General features: G+C 60.2%; 1 protein-coding gene across 1 annotated transcript in view; it reads left to right on the forward strand.

The window, feature by feature from the left end:
* Positions 1-17,580, forward strand: part of NUP210 (nucleoporin 210) — a 90,899-nt gene that overhangs the window by 59,554 nt on the left and 13,765 nt on the right. The window contains exons 21-31 of the mRNA XM_068982179.1: positions 657-785; positions 3,079-3,206; positions 3,305-3,440; positions 4,932-4,994; positions 5,149-5,328; positions 6,999-7,079; positions 8,321-8,452; positions 9,832-9,990; positions 13,353-13,444; positions 15,193-15,367; positions 17,141-17,316. Coding sequence (XP_068838280.1) covers positions 657-785; positions 3,079-3,206; positions 3,305-3,440; positions 4,932-4,994; positions 5,149-5,328; positions 6,999-7,079; positions 8,321-8,452; positions 9,832-9,990; positions 13,353-13,444; positions 15,193-15,367; positions 17,141-17,316 — 1,451 coding nt within the window. The remainder of the gene's footprint in view (positions 1-656; positions 786-3,078; positions 3,207-3,304; positions 3,441-4,931; positions 4,995-5,148; positions 5,329-6,998; positions 7,080-8,320; positions 8,453-9,831; positions 9,991-13,352; positions 13,445-15,192; positions 15,368-17,140; positions 17,317-17,580) is intronic.

The following is a 17,580-nucleotide window of genomic DNA, read 5'->3' on the forward strand; positions in this document are numbered from 1 at the left end:
AGCCCGCCAGGCTCCTCTGTCCATGGGATCCTCCAGGCAAGAATACTGGAGTGGGTTACCATTTCCTTCTCCAGAGGATCCTCCCGACCCAGGGATCGAACCTGGGTCTCCCGCAATGGAGGCAGACGTTTTACCCTCTGAGCCACGTCAGGCTCAGCAGAGGTAGGGATGGATGCGGAGATGAGAGATCCGAGGAGCTCATGGTGAAGATGCGGTGGCCCCTGGGGCCTGTTCCCAGGCTCTGAGAGTCTGTGGGCCCAGGTTAGGGTTCCCCAGTGAGGGCTTCATGTGGAAAGCAGCCGCCTCACTCCCTGCCAGCATCAGAGGAGACCCCACAGGATGCTCTGTGCTGATGGAAGTGGCAGCAGGTGGCCTGGACATGGGATCCTGGGAGTGAATCCTCTCTCTGCCGAGCTCTGATCACCCCCCTTGGAGCAGCTTCCATTTCTTCTCTGTAATTTGTGCCAGGTTGCAATAAATGCTCCTTGAAATCTATCCTGGCACTAACGTATTACATCCCAAGCCCGTCACCCAGCTGGCAGTGGGGGCTCACGGCGAGGGGCGGGCAGGGCCGGCTTTGGGTTCTGGTTTTCCGAGTGGGTGACAGGCCACGGCCCTGAGCGGCTGTGTGACCGCACCCCGCTCCCGCCTTGCAGGTGCGCCCTCTGCTCCCCGGCACCTCCACCATCATGGTCCACGACCTGTGCTTAGCCTTCCCTGCCCCCGCGAAGGCCGACGTCTACGTCTCAGACATTCAGGAGCTGTACATCCGCGTGGTGGACAAGGTCAGTGTCAGCCTCCCCGTACGCTCCCTCTTTAGCTGCACAGGACCCAGGAGCACGGTGGGGCTGTGGGGGGTGCTTTCCTCGCATCTCCCCACCCCTTGCAGCGCCGTCTCACCTGGCATCCTGGGCTCAGCGCAGGGCGGCCTCTGGGGGCGTCCATCTCCATCTCGGTCGACACTGGCTGTAAATCCCCCTGGAAGTTGTCCTCACGTTAGCCCCGGCCTGGGGATTCCTATTCTCTGGCTGCTGCAAGTGACTAACCAGCCAGACCCTGAATTTTCTCCCCCGTCTGTCCTTTTCGGATTCTCAGAAATTCAGCGGCAGATGAATAAAGCGTACTAATGCCAAGAGCTTCTGCAGAATGAATGCAGAATAGATCTAGGCTTTTCTTTAATGTGAGGAGGGATTTTGCGTAACTCAGATACACGAGGTGACTGCAGCGGTTTCCAGAGGAATGCCGTCAGGGTCCTGTCTTCCCGAGGGAGAGAGGGGTGGTCATTAAAGCGGGCATTCACGCAGCTTGGGCTCCTTCAAAGTCACTTTTCTCTCAGCCTTGGATATGCCTTCTGTGATCTCGTTTCCGCTGGTAAGTTGCTTCTAGATTTGTGTTCTTTCACTGAGCCCCTCTCACTCATGTTTCCCAAAGTTTTCACCGAGTACAATATGTGCTGCCAGGTGTGAATTGCTGAGCGCTTATTAAACCCCCACTGTATGTCTTCCTGGAGAAGGAAACGGCAACCCACTCCAGTGTTCATGCCTGGAGAATCCCATGGACCGAGGAGCCTGGTGGGCTACAATCTGCGGGGTCGCAAAGAGTTGGACACGACTGAGTGACTTCCGTGCGTGTGCGTGCGTGTCTGTGTGCCTGTTGCCATCCGAAGGTGTGGATTAGCTCTCTAACTAGGCCCTCGGTTCTTTTCTTACTGAGGTAGCATCAATTTGCAGTGCTGTGTTAGTTTCAGGTGTTCAGCAAACTGATCCGGGTTTATATTTATTTATGGACACACATGCTGTGCTTAGTCGCTTCACTTCAGTCCAGTCGCTCAGTCGTGTCCGACTCTTTGCGACCCCATGAACTGCAGCACGCCAGGCCTCCCTGCCCATCGCCAACTCCCAGAGTTCACTCAAATTCACGTCCATCGAGTCGGTGATGCCATCCAGCCATCTCATCCTCTGTCGTCCCCTTCTGCCTTCAGTCTTACCCAGCATCAGGGAAATGAGTCAGTTCTTCGCATCAGGTAGACAAAGTATTGGAGTTTCAGCTTCAGCTCTCAAGTCCTTCCAATGAATATTCAGGACTAATTTCCTTTAGGATGGACTGATTGGATCTTCTTGCAGTCCAAGGGACTCACAGGAGTCTTCTCCAACACCACAGTTCAGAAGCATCAATTCTTTGGCGCTCAGCTTTCTTCACAGTCCAACTCTCACATCCATACATGACTACTGGAAAAGGCATAGCCTTGACTGTCCGTACCTTTGTTGGCAAAGTAATGTCTCTGCTTTTTAATATGCTATCTAGGTTGGTCATAACTTTCCTTAATCGCTTCAGTTGTGTCCTGCTCTTTGTGACCCCCTGGACTGTAACCTGCCAGGCTCCTCTGTCCATGGAATTCTCCAGGCAAGAGTATCCCCAAGCTCACAGCCAGAGGCCCACGATGACTTCTGGAGTGGGTTGCCATGCCCTCCTCCAGGGGATCTTTCCGACCCAGGGCTCAAACCCAGGGCTCAAACCCAGGTCTCCCGCGTTGCAGGCGATTCTTCACTGTCTGAGCCAGGGAGGCCCAGAATACTGGAGTGGGTGGTTTTTCTAGGGGATTTCCCGACCCAGGAGTCATGCCGGGGTCTCCTGCATCGCAGGCAGACCCTTCACCAGCTGAGCTGCCAGGGAAGCCCGTAGATACATTCGCTTCCACTGTAGGTTGTTGTGAGATGTGGAAGATAGTCCCTGTGCTCTTGATAGATCCTTGCTGTTTACCTGCTTTCTGTGCAGTCATGTGTATCTGTTAGTCCCATCCTCGTTTATCCCTCTCCCAGATGTTAGTTCTCTCAGAGTGGGATGTGACCTTTATGTCACATTTATGCTTTGGGCAAAGCCCCTGAGTATCCCCTCGAGGCCCCCTGAACACGGAAAGCATGCAAACAGTTCCGCTTGTTGGTAGGCTGATAGTCTGGAGGTCATCGTGGGCCTCTGGCTGTGAGCTTGAGGATGCTTTTGCAGAGAGCTGTAGGCACCGCAGGTGGTGGCCTTGGTCGTCCGAAGGCCATCCCGGAGTCTCTGTCCCCCACGATGTAGGTGGAGATTGGGAAGACGGTCAAGGCGTATGTCCGCGTGCTGGACTTCCACAAGAAGCCTTTCCTGGCCAAGTACTTGGCCTTCATGGACCTGAAACTCCGGGCAGCCTCCCAGATCGTCACGTTGGTGTGAGTTCTCGTGGGGTCGGGGGTCGGGGGAGGGCATCTGGGGGCAGCGGCAACGGGTCTGCCTGGGGGAGAGGTCCCAGCCCCTCCCTCTGCTCCAGGGCGCTCGATGAGGCCCCGGACGACTACACCGCCTCCTTCCGCGTCCACGGCGTGGCCATCGGCCAGACCAGCCTCACTGCGACTGTGACGGACAAGGCGGGACAGAGAATCAACTCAGCGCCGCAGCAGATTGAGGTAGAGCCGCTCCTCCCCACGCCTCCTGGGGCCCGGCCCAGCCCTGGGGCACGTTAGGGCCCCGTGGGGGTGGGACATGGCACTCTTTGTGATCGGCTGGGCCTTTTAGGGGCAGCCCAGGTAGCCCCGTGGGAAGGGAAAGTGTTAGTCGCTCAGCTGTCTCTGCAACCGTCCCCCTGACTGTAGCCCACCAGGCTTCTCTGTCCGTGGAATTCTCCAGGCAGTAATACTAGGGTGGGAAGCCATTCCCTTCTCCAGGGGCTCTTCCTGGCCCAGGGATGGAACCTGGGTCTCCCGCATTGCAGGCGGACTCTTTACCATCCGAGGCACCAGGGAAGGCCCCACGTGGAAAGGCCATGTTAAACCACTCTCCAGGGTCCTCTGATTGAAAGGGGGCCTTCCGTGGTCCTGGGGGTCTGGGAGGCCAGGAGTGAGGGGGCTGGGTCACTTCACTCTCTCCGGGACTCGGGGGTCCTGGTGTGGCTCAGAGGAGGGGAGTGACTTGTGGCAGACAGGGGGTGGCCGGGGGGAGCGGTGGGTCTGGACTCGAGTGTAGAGGCAGGCACTGGTGGCTGGGGCCCTGAGGCAGCAGGCTTTTCACGGGAGCCCCCAGAGTAGCGTTTCTGGGTGAGGGAGCTCGGGGCCCACCTGGTGCCCCCACGGTGTTAGGCTGAGACGGGAGCCCACGGCCGCCAGGGCCGGGAAGTCGTGTGGGAGCTTATCGTTCGGTGGCAGCACGCTGCTCCTGCCACGTCCGCTGCGGGCTCAGCCTCGCGGGCTGGGGGGCTTCGTGCCGGTGGGTGTGGGTGGTGCTTGAGGATGGAGGCGCGCCCTTCTCCTCCGGGTGAGAAGGCAGTCCCCTGCGCCTATACTCAGGGCAGCCCTTCGGAGAGCACGCCTCACGCACCTGTCACCCTGGGCTGACTGGCGTGTCTTCAGGCAAAGCGGGGACTGTGGGGTTGGAGGAGGAGGACGCAGGGGCTTTGCCCTGCCGCAGAGACGGGGCCTCCTCGCCCTGCCCCCCCGAGCCCCCCTTTCCTCGTCTGGAAAATACGGAGGCCATGGGAGTAGAGAACCATTCTAGGTGATTATTCAGCAGAAATCTGGAAACCGCAAGAGTCAGCCTTCCAAAGGGAAGCTGGGGAACCTTGAAGGCAGAGGGTTGGAAACGTGGGCGTGCGCCAGACGTCCTGGGGACTTGCTGAAACGCGCGGCAGGACCGCCTCTGACGGGCAGGTCCCGGGCGGGCCGGGGAGCGGGCATTTCTGCCGACCCCACCAGAGCGGAACACGCCCCTGAGAGCTCCGGAGCCGCGGGCCCAGGGAGTGTGAGGCCCCCCCAGGGCTGGCCGGGGCCCCAGGCCCTCGTTGGCCCCCTTCAGCAGCAGGAGTCTGTGCACGTGCCCCCGCGTCCCTGGAGTCAGAGGTGGCCGCGCCCGGCCGTGTGCGCCTGGAGCACAGCGGCCTGTCTCCCTATTGTCTCCACGCCCAGGTCTTCCCCCCGTTTAGGCTGATCCCCCGGAAGGTGACGCTGATTATTGGGGCCACGATGCAGGTAGGCGTTCAAGGCCACACCCTACCCCCACCACCACCTGGGGCTTCAGAGCAGGCTGTGGGAGGAGCTCCGGGGTGTCGGCGCCCCGGCCCTGGAGGGCAGGGTGTGGGCACCCGGCGGGGCTGGCTGATGGGCCCTGCTACCTCCCCTCCAGATCACCTCCGAGGGCGGCCCCCAGCCCCAGTCCAACATCCTCTTCTCCATGAGCAACGAGAGCGTGGCGCTGGTGAGCGGCGCCGGGCTGGTGCGGGGCCTCGCGGTGGGCCGTGGCGCCGTGTCAGGGGTCGTGCAGGCCGTGGACGCCGAGACCGGCAAGCTGGTCGTCGTGTCGCAGGTAATGGCGGGGGCTCTCCGCTCCCCAGGACCTGAGGACCACCCCTCTCCCAGAGTCCTGCTCTGCCCTCGGAGCCCGAGGCACCTGCCTGTCGCCTTCCCCTCTCCCCAGGCCAGACCTGCACTTGCACGCCTACGGTAACTCTTCTGCAGACTGAGGGTCCCTGAAAGTGAAAGCCGTCGGTCGTGTCCGACTCTCTGCGGCCCCATGGACTATATATACAGTCCATGGAGCTCTCCAGGCCAGAATACTGGAGTGGGTTGCCGTTCCCTTCTGCAGGGGATCTTCCTGACCTAGGGATTGAACCCAGGTCTCCCACATTGCAGGCGGACTCTTTACCAGCTGAGCCACCAGGGAAGCCCAGGAATCCGGGAGCGAGTAGCCTATCCCTTCTCTCGCGGATCTTCCCGACCCGGGAACAGAGCCTGGGCGTCCTGCGTTGCAGGCGGATTCTTTGCCAGCTGAGCTCTTGGCTCCTTACGGGATGGGCCCAAGCTCTCCCGCCTTGGGGACACTGCCGTGCAGGGTGGGGTGGTGGTTGTGATGGCAGGCCCTGTTGTCCGTGCCTCCGTGGCTCCTCTCCGGACTGTCTGCTCTGCCTGGGTGCAGCTCGCCCACGGCCCTCCGCAGCTGTTCTAGGCCTGAGCTAGTGTTGCCCATGTCGGAGCCCTCCCGCCTTTAGTTCGTCCATCTCCAGCAGGGCTTGCAGACATTCTCACAGGAGAGTTGGGATGCTGAGGGCCCTGGGGAGCTTATGGTGTGTGTTTTTAGAGGCACATGCTGGCTTGGCTGCCATAAACCAGGGTAACTGGGTGCCAGTGGTATTTCAGACCTGGATTGATATTTCCAGGAGAAGAAAACCTGAGTCAGCCGCTAGTATCTGCTCGGCTAGAGGTTAAATTATCTCTAGGCCTCCTCTCTGGAGCGGGGGACATTTCCTAGCAGCTTTTCTGGGTCGGGGGAGATGCTGGAGGCCGAGTCAGGAGGACCTCACCCAGGAGGGGCCCCATCCTGCCCCCCGTGGTGGCTCTGACCCCAGCAGGTGGTGGCGGGTGTCTCGCTCTCCTCTCTTCCTGCTTTCCTGGGGCGGGCACTTCTGTGGGCCTCTGGGAAGGACAGAGCAGAGCGTGTCCGCTTCTGGGAAGGGCTCAAGGTGCCTGGCTTCCGCGGACAGCAGTGACTTGCAGGAGCAGCGACTTGGTGGTCCGGCCACGCTGGAGCCCCAGCTCTGAGAGTGCTTCCTTCTGGGTGACGTGACTGTGGACGGAAACTGGGTCCCTGACAGTGGTCCAGGAGGACTGCTGAGTTCAGAGCGTCTAAGCACACAGCTCTGGGCCCCGGGACCCCCTGGAGTGGGTGGGACTGCCCTTGACCCGGCCCTGAGTTCACTGGTTCACGCCTTTCCCAGCAGTTCCAGGGTCTCCAAGTATCCTGGTCAGACTGCAAAGTCCTTTTGAGTCACAGGGTGGATACTCCGAGTCTATCAATTTTATAAAAACAAGAAAGTACCAGGCGTGTTGAGAGTAAAATTAAGTACCAGGGAGGGCCTACTTCGTTCCTCTCTACAGAAAGGGTTGCAGCCTCGGAAATGGGAGTTTCGGGCAGGGACCTATGCTGTTGGCATGTAGCCCTGAGCCCTGCCGGCCTGAGCCCCAAAGCCCTCTTTCCAGGATCTCGTGGAGGTGGAGGTGCTGCTGCTCCAGGCTGTGAGGATCCGCGCGCCCATCACAAGGATGAGGACGGGGACACAGGTGAGGTTCCCATCACAGGAATGAGGGGGGACCCAGGTGAAGTTCCCATCACAAGGATGAGGGCCGGGACCCAGGTGAGGTTCCCATCACAGGGATGGGGGCAGGGACCCAGGGAGGTTCCCATCACAGGGATGGGGCGGGGACCCAGGGGACCCAGGTGAGGTTCCCATCACAGGGATGGGGGGGGGCCCAGGTGAGGTTCCCATCACAAGGATGAGGGCCGGGACCCAGGTGAGGTTCCCATCACAGGGATGGGGGCAGGGACCCAGGTGAGGTTCCCGTCACAGGGATAGGGGCGGGGACCCAGGTGTGGCGGAACCTCTCTGGCCCCTCCTGTCTGTGTCCTTGGAGCAGCCTCCAGCAGGTGTCAAGCTCTGAGACCTGGTTCAGGATGAGCCTGGGGGGCCTGCTCCCGGGACGCTGTTTCCTCTGCTGGGGCGATTCTGCAGCCCCTTGACCGTTTGCTCTCTGGGTCCAGCCTCACTCCCGTAGCCCAGGCTCCCTGTCCTTCTCCCCCGGGCGCCAGCTCCCGTACTGTGGCGCCTACCCCTGCAGTCCCGCAGGGGTGGACGCCCGTGTCTCCACCGGTCTGGCGCCTCCCCGCAGCTGGAGTAGCACCTGGCGCCTCCCCGCAGCTGGTGTTTGGGTGGCGTGCACCTTTCTTGTGCTTTGTATGTCGTCGTCCGCGTGGCGTGCATTTCAGCCCCCCAGGGTGGCTCCGGGGTCATCTCCGCATTGCAGACGAGGAGGTGCACGCGTGGCAGGCTTAGGGCGTCTGCTAAGGCCACGCAGCCAGTGAGCTTTGGACCTGGGCCCCGGCCTGCAGCTGGACTCAGGTCCACCCCAGCCCCTTGCTGCGTTGCCCCCATGTCTGTCTGCCCTCGGGTCAGCGCTTGGTAAATCCAGAGTGTAGGAGACCAGGCCCACCGCTGTGAGCAGGGCCCCCACTAGACTGAGAGGGACGGGAACAGGGTGAGCTGGCCTGCCCGGGGGCTGCAGGCCCCTCAGAGCGCTAGGTGGCCATTCAGGAACGGGGTCCTTCGGCCCTGGAAGGACGGGCAGGGGGGCTGGCGCTGTGCCGGGCCGGCCACCGACTCAGGAGGACTTGATGGAGGCCCCGCCCTGCCCTCAGGAGGCAGGGTGGCAGTGGGCCCCGCAGGGCAGTGCAGGCTGTGTCTCAGGGCGTCCGGGGCCTCCGGCCATGGGATGCAGGTTGTCACCGGCCTGGCTTCTCCCCGCAGATGCCCGTCTATGTCACCGGGATCACCAACAACCAGAACCCTTTCTCCTTCGGCAACGCTGTGCCGGGCCTGACCTTCCACTGGTCTGTCACCAAGCGAGACGTCCTGGATGTCCGGGGGCGGCACCACGAGGTACTCACCCCCCAGAGACCCCGCCCTCCATACCAGACGACAGCCCGTCACGACCCCCAGAGACCCCGCCCTCCATACCAGACGACAGCCCGTCACGACCCCCAGAGACCCCGCCCTCCATCCCAGACGACAGCCCGTCACGACCCGCAGAGATCCCGCCCTCCACCCCAGACGACAGCCCATCACGACCCCCCGAGACCCTGCCCTCCATCCCAGACCACAGCCCGTCACGCCCCCGCCCCCCAAGACCCCGCCCTCCATCCCAGACCACAGCCCGTCAGGCCGTCTTGAGGCTTCCTCGTCTGCAGCCACCCTGTCCCTCACTGGGGTCCCTGCCCCCTCCAGCCCTTCATGTGTCCAGGAACCCGGCCTTCAGCTCCCCTCTCGTGGGTCCCAGGACAGGCTTCAGCCTTTTCCTCCTAAGCTCATTCTTGCTGAGCAGCCGCACCACCCAGGTGCTTAGAGGCAACCTGCGGGTGGAAGGCAGCAGAAATGACAGCCTGGTGGGAAAGTGGCGAAGGTCCTGAGTGTCATGGGGTCCTGGGTGGGGCCCCCTGTCTGTAGTTTCTGACCCCCTTTCTAAGATGTCACCTGCCTCTGGCAGCCCTGGAGTTTTCTCCAGGTTTGTCCCAGGGCCCTACCCTGTCCCCTTAGGCTCCCTAGGGGGGCCCTGGCCCCTCCCCAGGTCTGTGCTGGAAGGTGCTGGAGAGACACGCCACCCCATGTGTGTGAGCTGAAGGCCGTGCGTGGGGAGGGCGGACATGCCCGGGTGACCCAGCCAGTGGGCTGTGCAGTGGGTACTGGCCCTGTGACTCCAGGCAGTAACCCCAGGCGGGCCTCGGTCACACGGGGCCTGAGTGCGGCTGCATCCTGGGGTCTCTCCTTGTCTTGTTTGTGGACAGTGGGGGCCTGGAGAGGGGGCCAGGCAGGGGATGGGGTCTCTTAGAGGCTGCCTGAAGCTCATACAATGCCAGATGAGTACCCCCCGCCCCCGACCCCATGGGACCAGATCCTGTCCCCAGACCATCCCCACAGTACCCAGGCGTGTGACTTCTTCACAGATACCCCATAACAAGGTCTCTGTGGGCAACACCCCAAGCCTAGCGTCGTCCGGGTGATCCGCCCTGAGCCCAGCAGCCAAGGCTCTGAGAGGTCCTGCCTGAGGATGCTGGTGGGGCCCACTGCTCCCGCGGGCCCTGGGAACGGCGTGAATTGCAGTGTGGAGTGCCCCACACGCGTGCCGGGGTTGGCAGGCCCCCACTGGGGCGAGAGGGCAGCAGGGGGACAGCAGGTGGCGGCTCGGGGGGTCTGGGGCGCCTGCCCTGTGTGGGAGCTGGGCCTGGGGCCCCCGGGGACATTCCGTTCTGTGTCTGTCGCAGGCGTCACTCCGGCTGCCGTCGCAGTACAACTTTGCCATGAACGTGCTCGGCCGGGCGAAGGGCCGCACCGGGCTGAGGGTGGTGGTCAAGGCCCTGGACCCCACCGCCGGGCAGCTGCTGGGCCTCGCCAAAGAGCTCTCTGACGAGGTCCAGATCCAGGTGAGGGTCGGGTGGGCAGGGGCTGCTGTCAGCAGGGGAGCGCTGGCCAGCCCAGGGCGCTGCTCCCCTGGGGCGTGTGGGCACACGTGGGGGGGGATTGGGGGCCGGAGGCCTGCCCTGGGGGGTGCTCGGCCTGCGGGGAGCTGTGGTGAGGCTGGCGGGGCCTGAGCTGGGGCTCCGAGGTGCTGTGGGAGCCCAGGGCCGGGGTGACCGTGGGCTTCGTGGAGGGGAGGTGTTTGGGGCTGGGAGGGCCTGGCGGGGGCAGGTGGGGGACTTGGCCTGTGCGTGCAGAGGCCTGGAGGTCTGCAGTAGCTCAATGCGCTTCCAGAGCAGGAGCTGACTGGGAGTTGGGTGCCTTCTCGGGGGAAGAGGCTGGAAAATCTGGGCCGGGCATGCATCTAATTGCCTGTATTTCATGGAGGACAAGACGGAGGCGGATGCATGCCCGCTCCCCACCGCCCCGCTTCCTTATCTGGGTCCTGCGAAGCCCTGGGGCAAGGGGATCCCAGGGAGCAGGCAGTGGAGAGAACCAGAAGGCCTCGAGAGCTGTGCCCCAGGAGACAGGGTGTGACCCCATCTTTCACAGATGGGACCTGAGCCTCAGGATGGGGGCAGCTGGCCTGCTCAGAGCCCCTCGAAGGGGCAGCGGCAGGATAGAGCTGTCCACCCAGGGCCTGGCCCACGGCTCTCTCCAGCCCCCCGCCCTGAGCACGTTTAGCCTTAGGGACCCTCTTCTGCTAACGTGAGACTCAGTAACGTCCTGACCTCATGCGTATGTGCTCAGCTGTGTCTGACTCTTTACAACCCCTTGGGCTGTAGCCCACCAGGCTTCTCTGTCCGTGGACTTCTCCAGACAAGAACACTGGAGTGGGTTGCCATTTCCTCCCTCAGGGAATCTTCCTGGCCCAGGGATCGAACCCAGGTCCCCTGCATTGCAGGCAGATTATCACTTGAGCCATCTGTGTAATATCTGGGTCCCCCTAAATTGCAAAGAACCAGTCCATCCTAAAGGAGATCAGCCTTGGGATTTCTTTGGAAGGAATGATGCTGAAGCTGAAACTCTAGTACTTTGGCCACCTGATGCGAAGAGTTGACTCATCGGAAAAGACCCTGATGCTGGCAGGGATTAGGGGCAGGAGGAGAAGGGGACGACCGAGGATGAGATGGCTGGATGGCATCACTGACTTGATGGATGTGAGTCTGTGAACTCTGGGAGTTGGTGATGGACAGGGAGGCCTGGCGTGCTGCGGTTCATGGGGTCGCAAAGAGTCGGACACGACTGAGCGACTGAACTGAACTGAACTGAAACTGCAAAGAAAGACTGAAAGTGACTCCTAGATATCATGAGGAAAGACACCGGTTCAAACCCCCTCTTCAAGAGGAAACAAGCCATTTTTGGTCAGGCACAGACCCCATGCAGGGTGAAGAAGCACATTTCAGAGAGAAACGCCTGTCTGCCCAGCCCCCGCCCCCGACTCCTGCCTGCATACACAGACTCTCTCACACACACACACACACACACAGAGACTCACACACACACACAAACACACAGACACACACACAGACTCACACACATACATAAACACACACAAACACACATACACATACACAAACACAGACACATATACACAGACTCACACACATACACAAACACACACACATACAGACACACACACACAAACACAGACTCACACATATATAAACACAGACACACACAAATACACACGAACACACACACAACAAACACACACATAGACATACACACAGACACACACACACAGAGACACACACGAACACAGACACACACACATAAACACAGACACACACACAAATACACACGAACACACACACACAACACACACCCACATAGACATACACAGACACACACAAACACAGACACACACACAAATACACACGAACACACACACACACAACAAACACACACATAGACAGACACACAGACACAGACACACACGAACACACAGACACACACATATACACACAGACACACAGACACACACACAAGCATGTGTTCTTCCTAGCTGAAGACAAAGTGAAGCGAGCTCTGACCCTGTCCTGGAATTAGAGACAGGGCTTTGCATCTCCCGAATTCTGTGACCTCAGTCGGGTCATTTAGCAGCTCTGCGCCCCGGTTTTCCTGGCTGACAGCAGGTAACTTTCAAGCGCGTCGGAAACTCAGAGACGCTCAATCCAGCCCACAGAGGTGTTTTATGTGGCTCATTCGATGCTTTAAAACAGTTTTTTATTTGTTGCCAATGTTGAAAAATAGTAAGATTTTGTCTAAAAGCCCAGTGTGCAGCTCATTCTGGGGACGTGGAGTGATGCCACTGGCCAAACTGGCAGATGAGACAGCTTCTCACTGATAGAGCTGAGACCCCCGGTCACAGCCCCCAGGCCCCCTCATCACCCTGACCCCGAGGCTGTGCCCCATGTAGGGACCCCTGGCCCTCTGTAGTGTCCTGCACGTCCCCAGCTCTGGGAGGTGAGCGCGCCAAGGATGCTTCCCTCGAGACCCTTCTTACTGATGGGGAAGGCGCACCTGAGTGTGTGTTCAGAGCAGCTGCTGGGCGGGAGGGGACGTAGGCCAATTTCCTCTTCAGAAATCACCCGTTTGGTTTTAGACACAGGCCCTCGGAGCGTCCAGCTGGTCTGATCGTATCAGAAGCCAGCGGGGAGCCCCAAGGTGTGCTCAGCACCCAGGCTCAGTGTTAAGGGTGCCAGCAGCCCGAGGGTCCTCAGACAGAGGGCCTTAGATGGGTGTGGGCGCAGTGGGCTGCGTGCAGAGGGCGGTCTGGAGTCCCTGGGGGAGGGCTGCCTCGTGGGCTCGGGGCTGCCGGGGAGGAGCAGGGGCAGATCCCCCCGACATTGTCAGGTGTATCAGCACTGGCCAGAGGTTCACCAGGCACCCTGTCCCGGTTCTGTGGGATTCAGCAGGAGCCTGGCAGGCAGAGAGGGTGCGAGGTGGGGCTGAGGGGGGTGCCTGGGGGGTGGTTGTGGGAGAGGCCGACGTGGAGAGCATGTCTGGCTGGGGGAAAGAGAATTCAGACAGAGCCTCCCCAGCCTGGCAGTGTCGCCGAGCAGGACCCTAGGCCCCATCGCTGAGTGTGCCGCCTTTCACACGCACACCCTGAGATCTCGGGGGGTCGCGCCCCCGCCCCCTGAAGAGCCCCGGGGGCCTTCCCAGCGCACCTGCTGCTCCTGCCCAGCGCACGCTCAGCGCTCGCCGCCACACCCCAGCTCCTAGCGGGGTGGCACCTGGGTCTCTTGGCCCACGGGAGGCACGCCACCCCTGCACGTGGTTCCGGGGATCACAGGAGAGCAGAACTCGCCCTCTCCCCCAGGTGTTTGAAAAGCTGCAGCTGCTGAGCCCTGAAGTAGAAGCGGAGCACGTGCTCATGTCACCGAACTCATTCATCAAGCTCCAGACAAACAGGTACGTGACTCAGCACAGCTCCATGTGGGTCGTGAGGCTGCGCTCACATCCGACGGCTCATTTGTCAGTGTCGGCAGGAGCCGTGAGTGCTGAGGGCCAGCCGCACGCCCTGCCGTCCTCCTCCTCCTCCCAGCCACAGGGACGGCCCCTGCTCGTCTGCGGCCTCTCCCCTTGGGCCCTTCTCCTCCCCGTGGCCCAGAATGCCTCATGCTTTCTGAACAAATCCACGTCTTCAAAGGCGGGAAAGTGCCAGCTTGGAGGGGTGCAGTCTCTCAGATGCCCCGTGTCTTTAAGACTTGCCACTCAGTGTAGCCTGGGAATTGGGACATCAGCTGGGGGGAGGGGCACATGAACAGTGCAGATCTCAGCCCCTCCTGGGTGGTGGAGACGCCTGTGAAGGCTGAGAAGCGAGTTCTGAAGCCTGCGGGCATACCAGACTCCTGACTGTGTTCTGAGGCGGTGCTTTGGGTAGCGACGCCTTGTGTGTGAACTGCAGTTGCAAAGTCGGGAATTGCAAGGACTTTGGAGAAACACACACACACACACACACACACACACACACACACACACACACGGTGGGCACGCAACCAAAAGTGTCAGTGCCCGGCTCCGAGCTGGACTCTGGATCCCAGATGGACGGTAGAGGTACCTTGGAGGAGGCTGGTGGGGGAGAGGGGAGGGTCGTGTGAGAAGGCTTGTAATGGAACAAAGCCACAGCCACAGCCCAAAGGAGGGCCTCCGTGCCAGGATTCTGGGGAGGCACGGCCCCCGTGGACATGCAGGGGTCGGGTCTCGCAGGATGCGTAGGAGTCCTGCAGGTTAAGAGGAGGGCGTTGATGGAGGGGGCAGGAATTTGAGGCAGAAGCGGTGACATTTGCTTACGGAGTCATCTGCAGAGGACTTGTGGGGCTGCGGCACGGAGGGTGACTGGGGGGCGGGCCTGGGAGCCTTTCTTTCCTTCCTGTCTTTGTAACATCATGAATATGTAAAAGAGCAGATGAGACTGTGTCATTTGTCTTCTCTGGCGCACGTTATCGGTAGTTTTCCGAACCACATTCTTATTATAGCAATGGCCCGTTTTTATCCGGTTATTGGCGGAAATAGGACAGGGCCAGGCCGTCGCTCCCGTTTCACAGCTGAGCAAGCCGAGGCCGGGAGAGGGTACTTGTGTGTCTGAAGACACACAGTTGCTGATGGGCCGTTGGGACGGCCTCTGGGCTCCGTCTGGCTCAGAGCCCGCGGGCTTCTCATGTTGGTGGCGTCCCTCGCTGCAGAGCGCAGTCTCTAGGCTTCGCTAGTTGCGGCTCACAGCCTGCAGAGCGCAAGCTCAGTAGTCGTGCTGCGCGAGCTTAGTTGGTCCGCAACACGTGGAATCTTCCCGGACCAGCATAGAACCTGTGTCCCCTGCACTGGCAGGGAGATTCTTATCTACTGAGCCACCAGGGAAGCCTTAAAATGGAAGGGTCTTTTGACTGCAGGCATCCGTGTGGCTCATGAGACCCTCAGCTCCCACATGCTTCCGGCTGTGGAAGGTGCTGCTCTACTGGGAGCCCTTGCTTTTCCAAATGAGGTTTCCCGTCGGTGGCCAGTGAGCTGCAGCAGGCTGTGCGTGGCGGCCTGGGGCATCGGGAGGCCAGGATTGTGCTGCTTTTCCCCTGCGAGCAGCAGAACTCCCGAACCCCAGGCCCCTCTCTGTGGCCGTCTTGCCGCAGTTGTCTGCGAGAATGCGTGTGTTTCCTTTTCCCAAGGGATGGTGCTGCCTCTGTGAGCTACCGCGTCCTGGACGGGCCAGAGAAGGTTCCTGTCGTGCATGTTGACGAGAAGGGCTTCCTGGCGTCGGGGTCCGTGATCAGCACGTCCATGGTCGAAGTGACCGCCCAAGAAGCTTTCGGGGCCAACCAGACCATCATTGTTGCTGTCAAGGTAGGATCTCGTCTGCCTCCTTTTTGGAGTAATAGCAGTAGTACTGTTTTCCCCGTGTAGGTGTGCAAGTAAAGATGCTCACCTTCTAGCCAAGAAATTGTAAGAAACTATTAAGGTCCTAGGTGAGACTATAAAGAAGCCTGAGCACCGAAGAACTGATGCTTCTGAGCTGTGGTTTGAGAAGACTCTTGAGAGTCCCTTGGACAGCAAGGAGATCCAACCAGTCCATCCTAAAGGAGATCAGTCCTGAATATTCATTGGAAGGCTTGATGCTGAAGCTGAAGCTCCAGTACTTTGGCCACATGATGCAAAGAGCTGACTCATTGGAAAAGCCCCTGATGCTGGGAGAGATTGAAGGCATGAGGAGAAGGGGATGCTAGAGGATGAGATGGTTGGATGGCATCACCGACTCAATGGACATGAGTTTGAGCAAACTCTGGGAGATGGTGAAGGACACGGAAGCCTAACATGCTGCCGTCCGTGGGGCTGCAGAGAGTCAGACACGCCTGAGCGACTAAACTGCAACAATAGGTGAAAAGCCGCAGCACCTCCTGGGCATCAGAGCAAAAATCCCTGGACATGACTGGTGGCAACGAGCTCCGTTCACAGATGAGTAACTGGGGCCCAGAGCTGTATGAGGTTTGCAGGACTGGCACCCCGGTGTCCTGTCCGGCCAGCAGTGCCTGGATCAGCAGACACCTAAGCGCGATGAACTCAGCATGTGCTGTGTCCTGGCCCAGAAAGCACTCGGTCACAGACAGCACCAGGAGGGTGAGAGGGCCCGTCTCGCAGGCGAGGCAGTTGAGTCGCCGAGGCTGCCTGGGGGCTGGGAGTCAGGCTCTGGGCCCCAGCCCACGTTGGCCTGCCCCGGGTTGGTGCCCTCTGGTCCCCCTGTCCCCACCACCGTGCCCAGCATGCCTCTCTGTGCTCCTGAAGACGGGATGTTCTCCTTGCGAGTCCCCTGGATTGGGTCCCAGGGTTTATCCTGAACAGAATTTTCTCTGCACATCTCATCACAACCACGACATAATCCTTGCTGACAGAGCAAATACATGACCTCTTGAATATTAATATTTAGACTCTGCTTGGGTCCTGGGCCTCTTTCCTTACTAGTATCTTTTTGTTTCAAGATGAGCGTCTAGCAAGGAACCCTCAACCCTAGTTTCCAAGTAACTAAAAGTGACTGAGGACTCGTCCAGGATCACCAGATGGTACTGAGTGCCAGCTGTGTGCCCATCCCTGGAAGCGGGGTCTTTGAGGGGCTGGCGTTTTGGCTACGATGGATTTTACTGGAGACAGAGAACCAAGTTGGCTCTCTAAGGACCTCCAGTTCCCAGGCTCCCAAAAGCTGTCGTCCCTTCCTTTCCCATACCCCTTTTTCCTGGAGCACCTCTAGGCACCTTGGCAGCATGCAGTGAACCCCAGATACCACCACCGTCCACGCGGACACTGTTTCTACTCTGTATGCCTGGAGAGCCAGGTCCTCCGACGTAGCCCAGCATTCAAAGCCCAGGGGATGTTTCTGCAACATGAATAATGATCTAATTTTTCAGTCATGGACTCTTACTCTTGTGGGTTAGATTTCCTCGGAATGAGGCCAGCCACCGCAGGGAGGAGGAGGGCCAGCTGGCTGGGCCAGTCTCTCCCAGACCCCACGTCGGTCTCGCCCGCAGGCGTCCTGCGCGGGGGAGCAGCGGGAGCAGCGCCCGTCCCCGGGGGGCTCTCGGGGGCATCCCTGGCGCCGTTGCCGCCGCAGCTGCTTGCCGTCCCCAGGTGTCCCCTGTTTCCTACCTGAGGATCTCCATGAGCCCCGCCCTGCACACTCGGAACAAGGAGGCCCTGGCGGCCCTGCCCCTGGGCGTGACCGTGACCTTCACCGTCCACTTCCACGACAGCTCTGGAGACGTCTTCCACGCTCACAACTCCATCCTCAACTTTGCAACTAACAGGTAGGCGGTGGGCCCCCCGCGTTCCCCACGTGAAGTCACGTCTCCATCACATCCAGATCTGACTCACACAGTGACCGATGACCATGGGGAGAAGCCAGCGCTGCTGAAGGATGAGTTCGTCACTCATGGTTCCCAAGAGCAGGGCGTTCGCCCCACTCTCAGGACCCCGGGAGGAGCACCAGGCGCGGCCAGGCTGCGGGCGTGAGGGGCCGTTGCCGAGAGTCTTTATTATGAGACACAGTCATTCAGCAGGGACGTCCCCTA

Source organism: Capricornis sumatraensis, chromosome 10 (genome assembly GCF_032405125.1).
Source record: "Capricornis sumatraensis isolate serow.1 chromosome 10, serow.2, whole genome shotgun sequence".
NCBI lineage: Eukaryota > Metazoa > Chordata > Mammalia > Artiodactyla > Bovidae > Capricornis > Capricornis sumatraensis.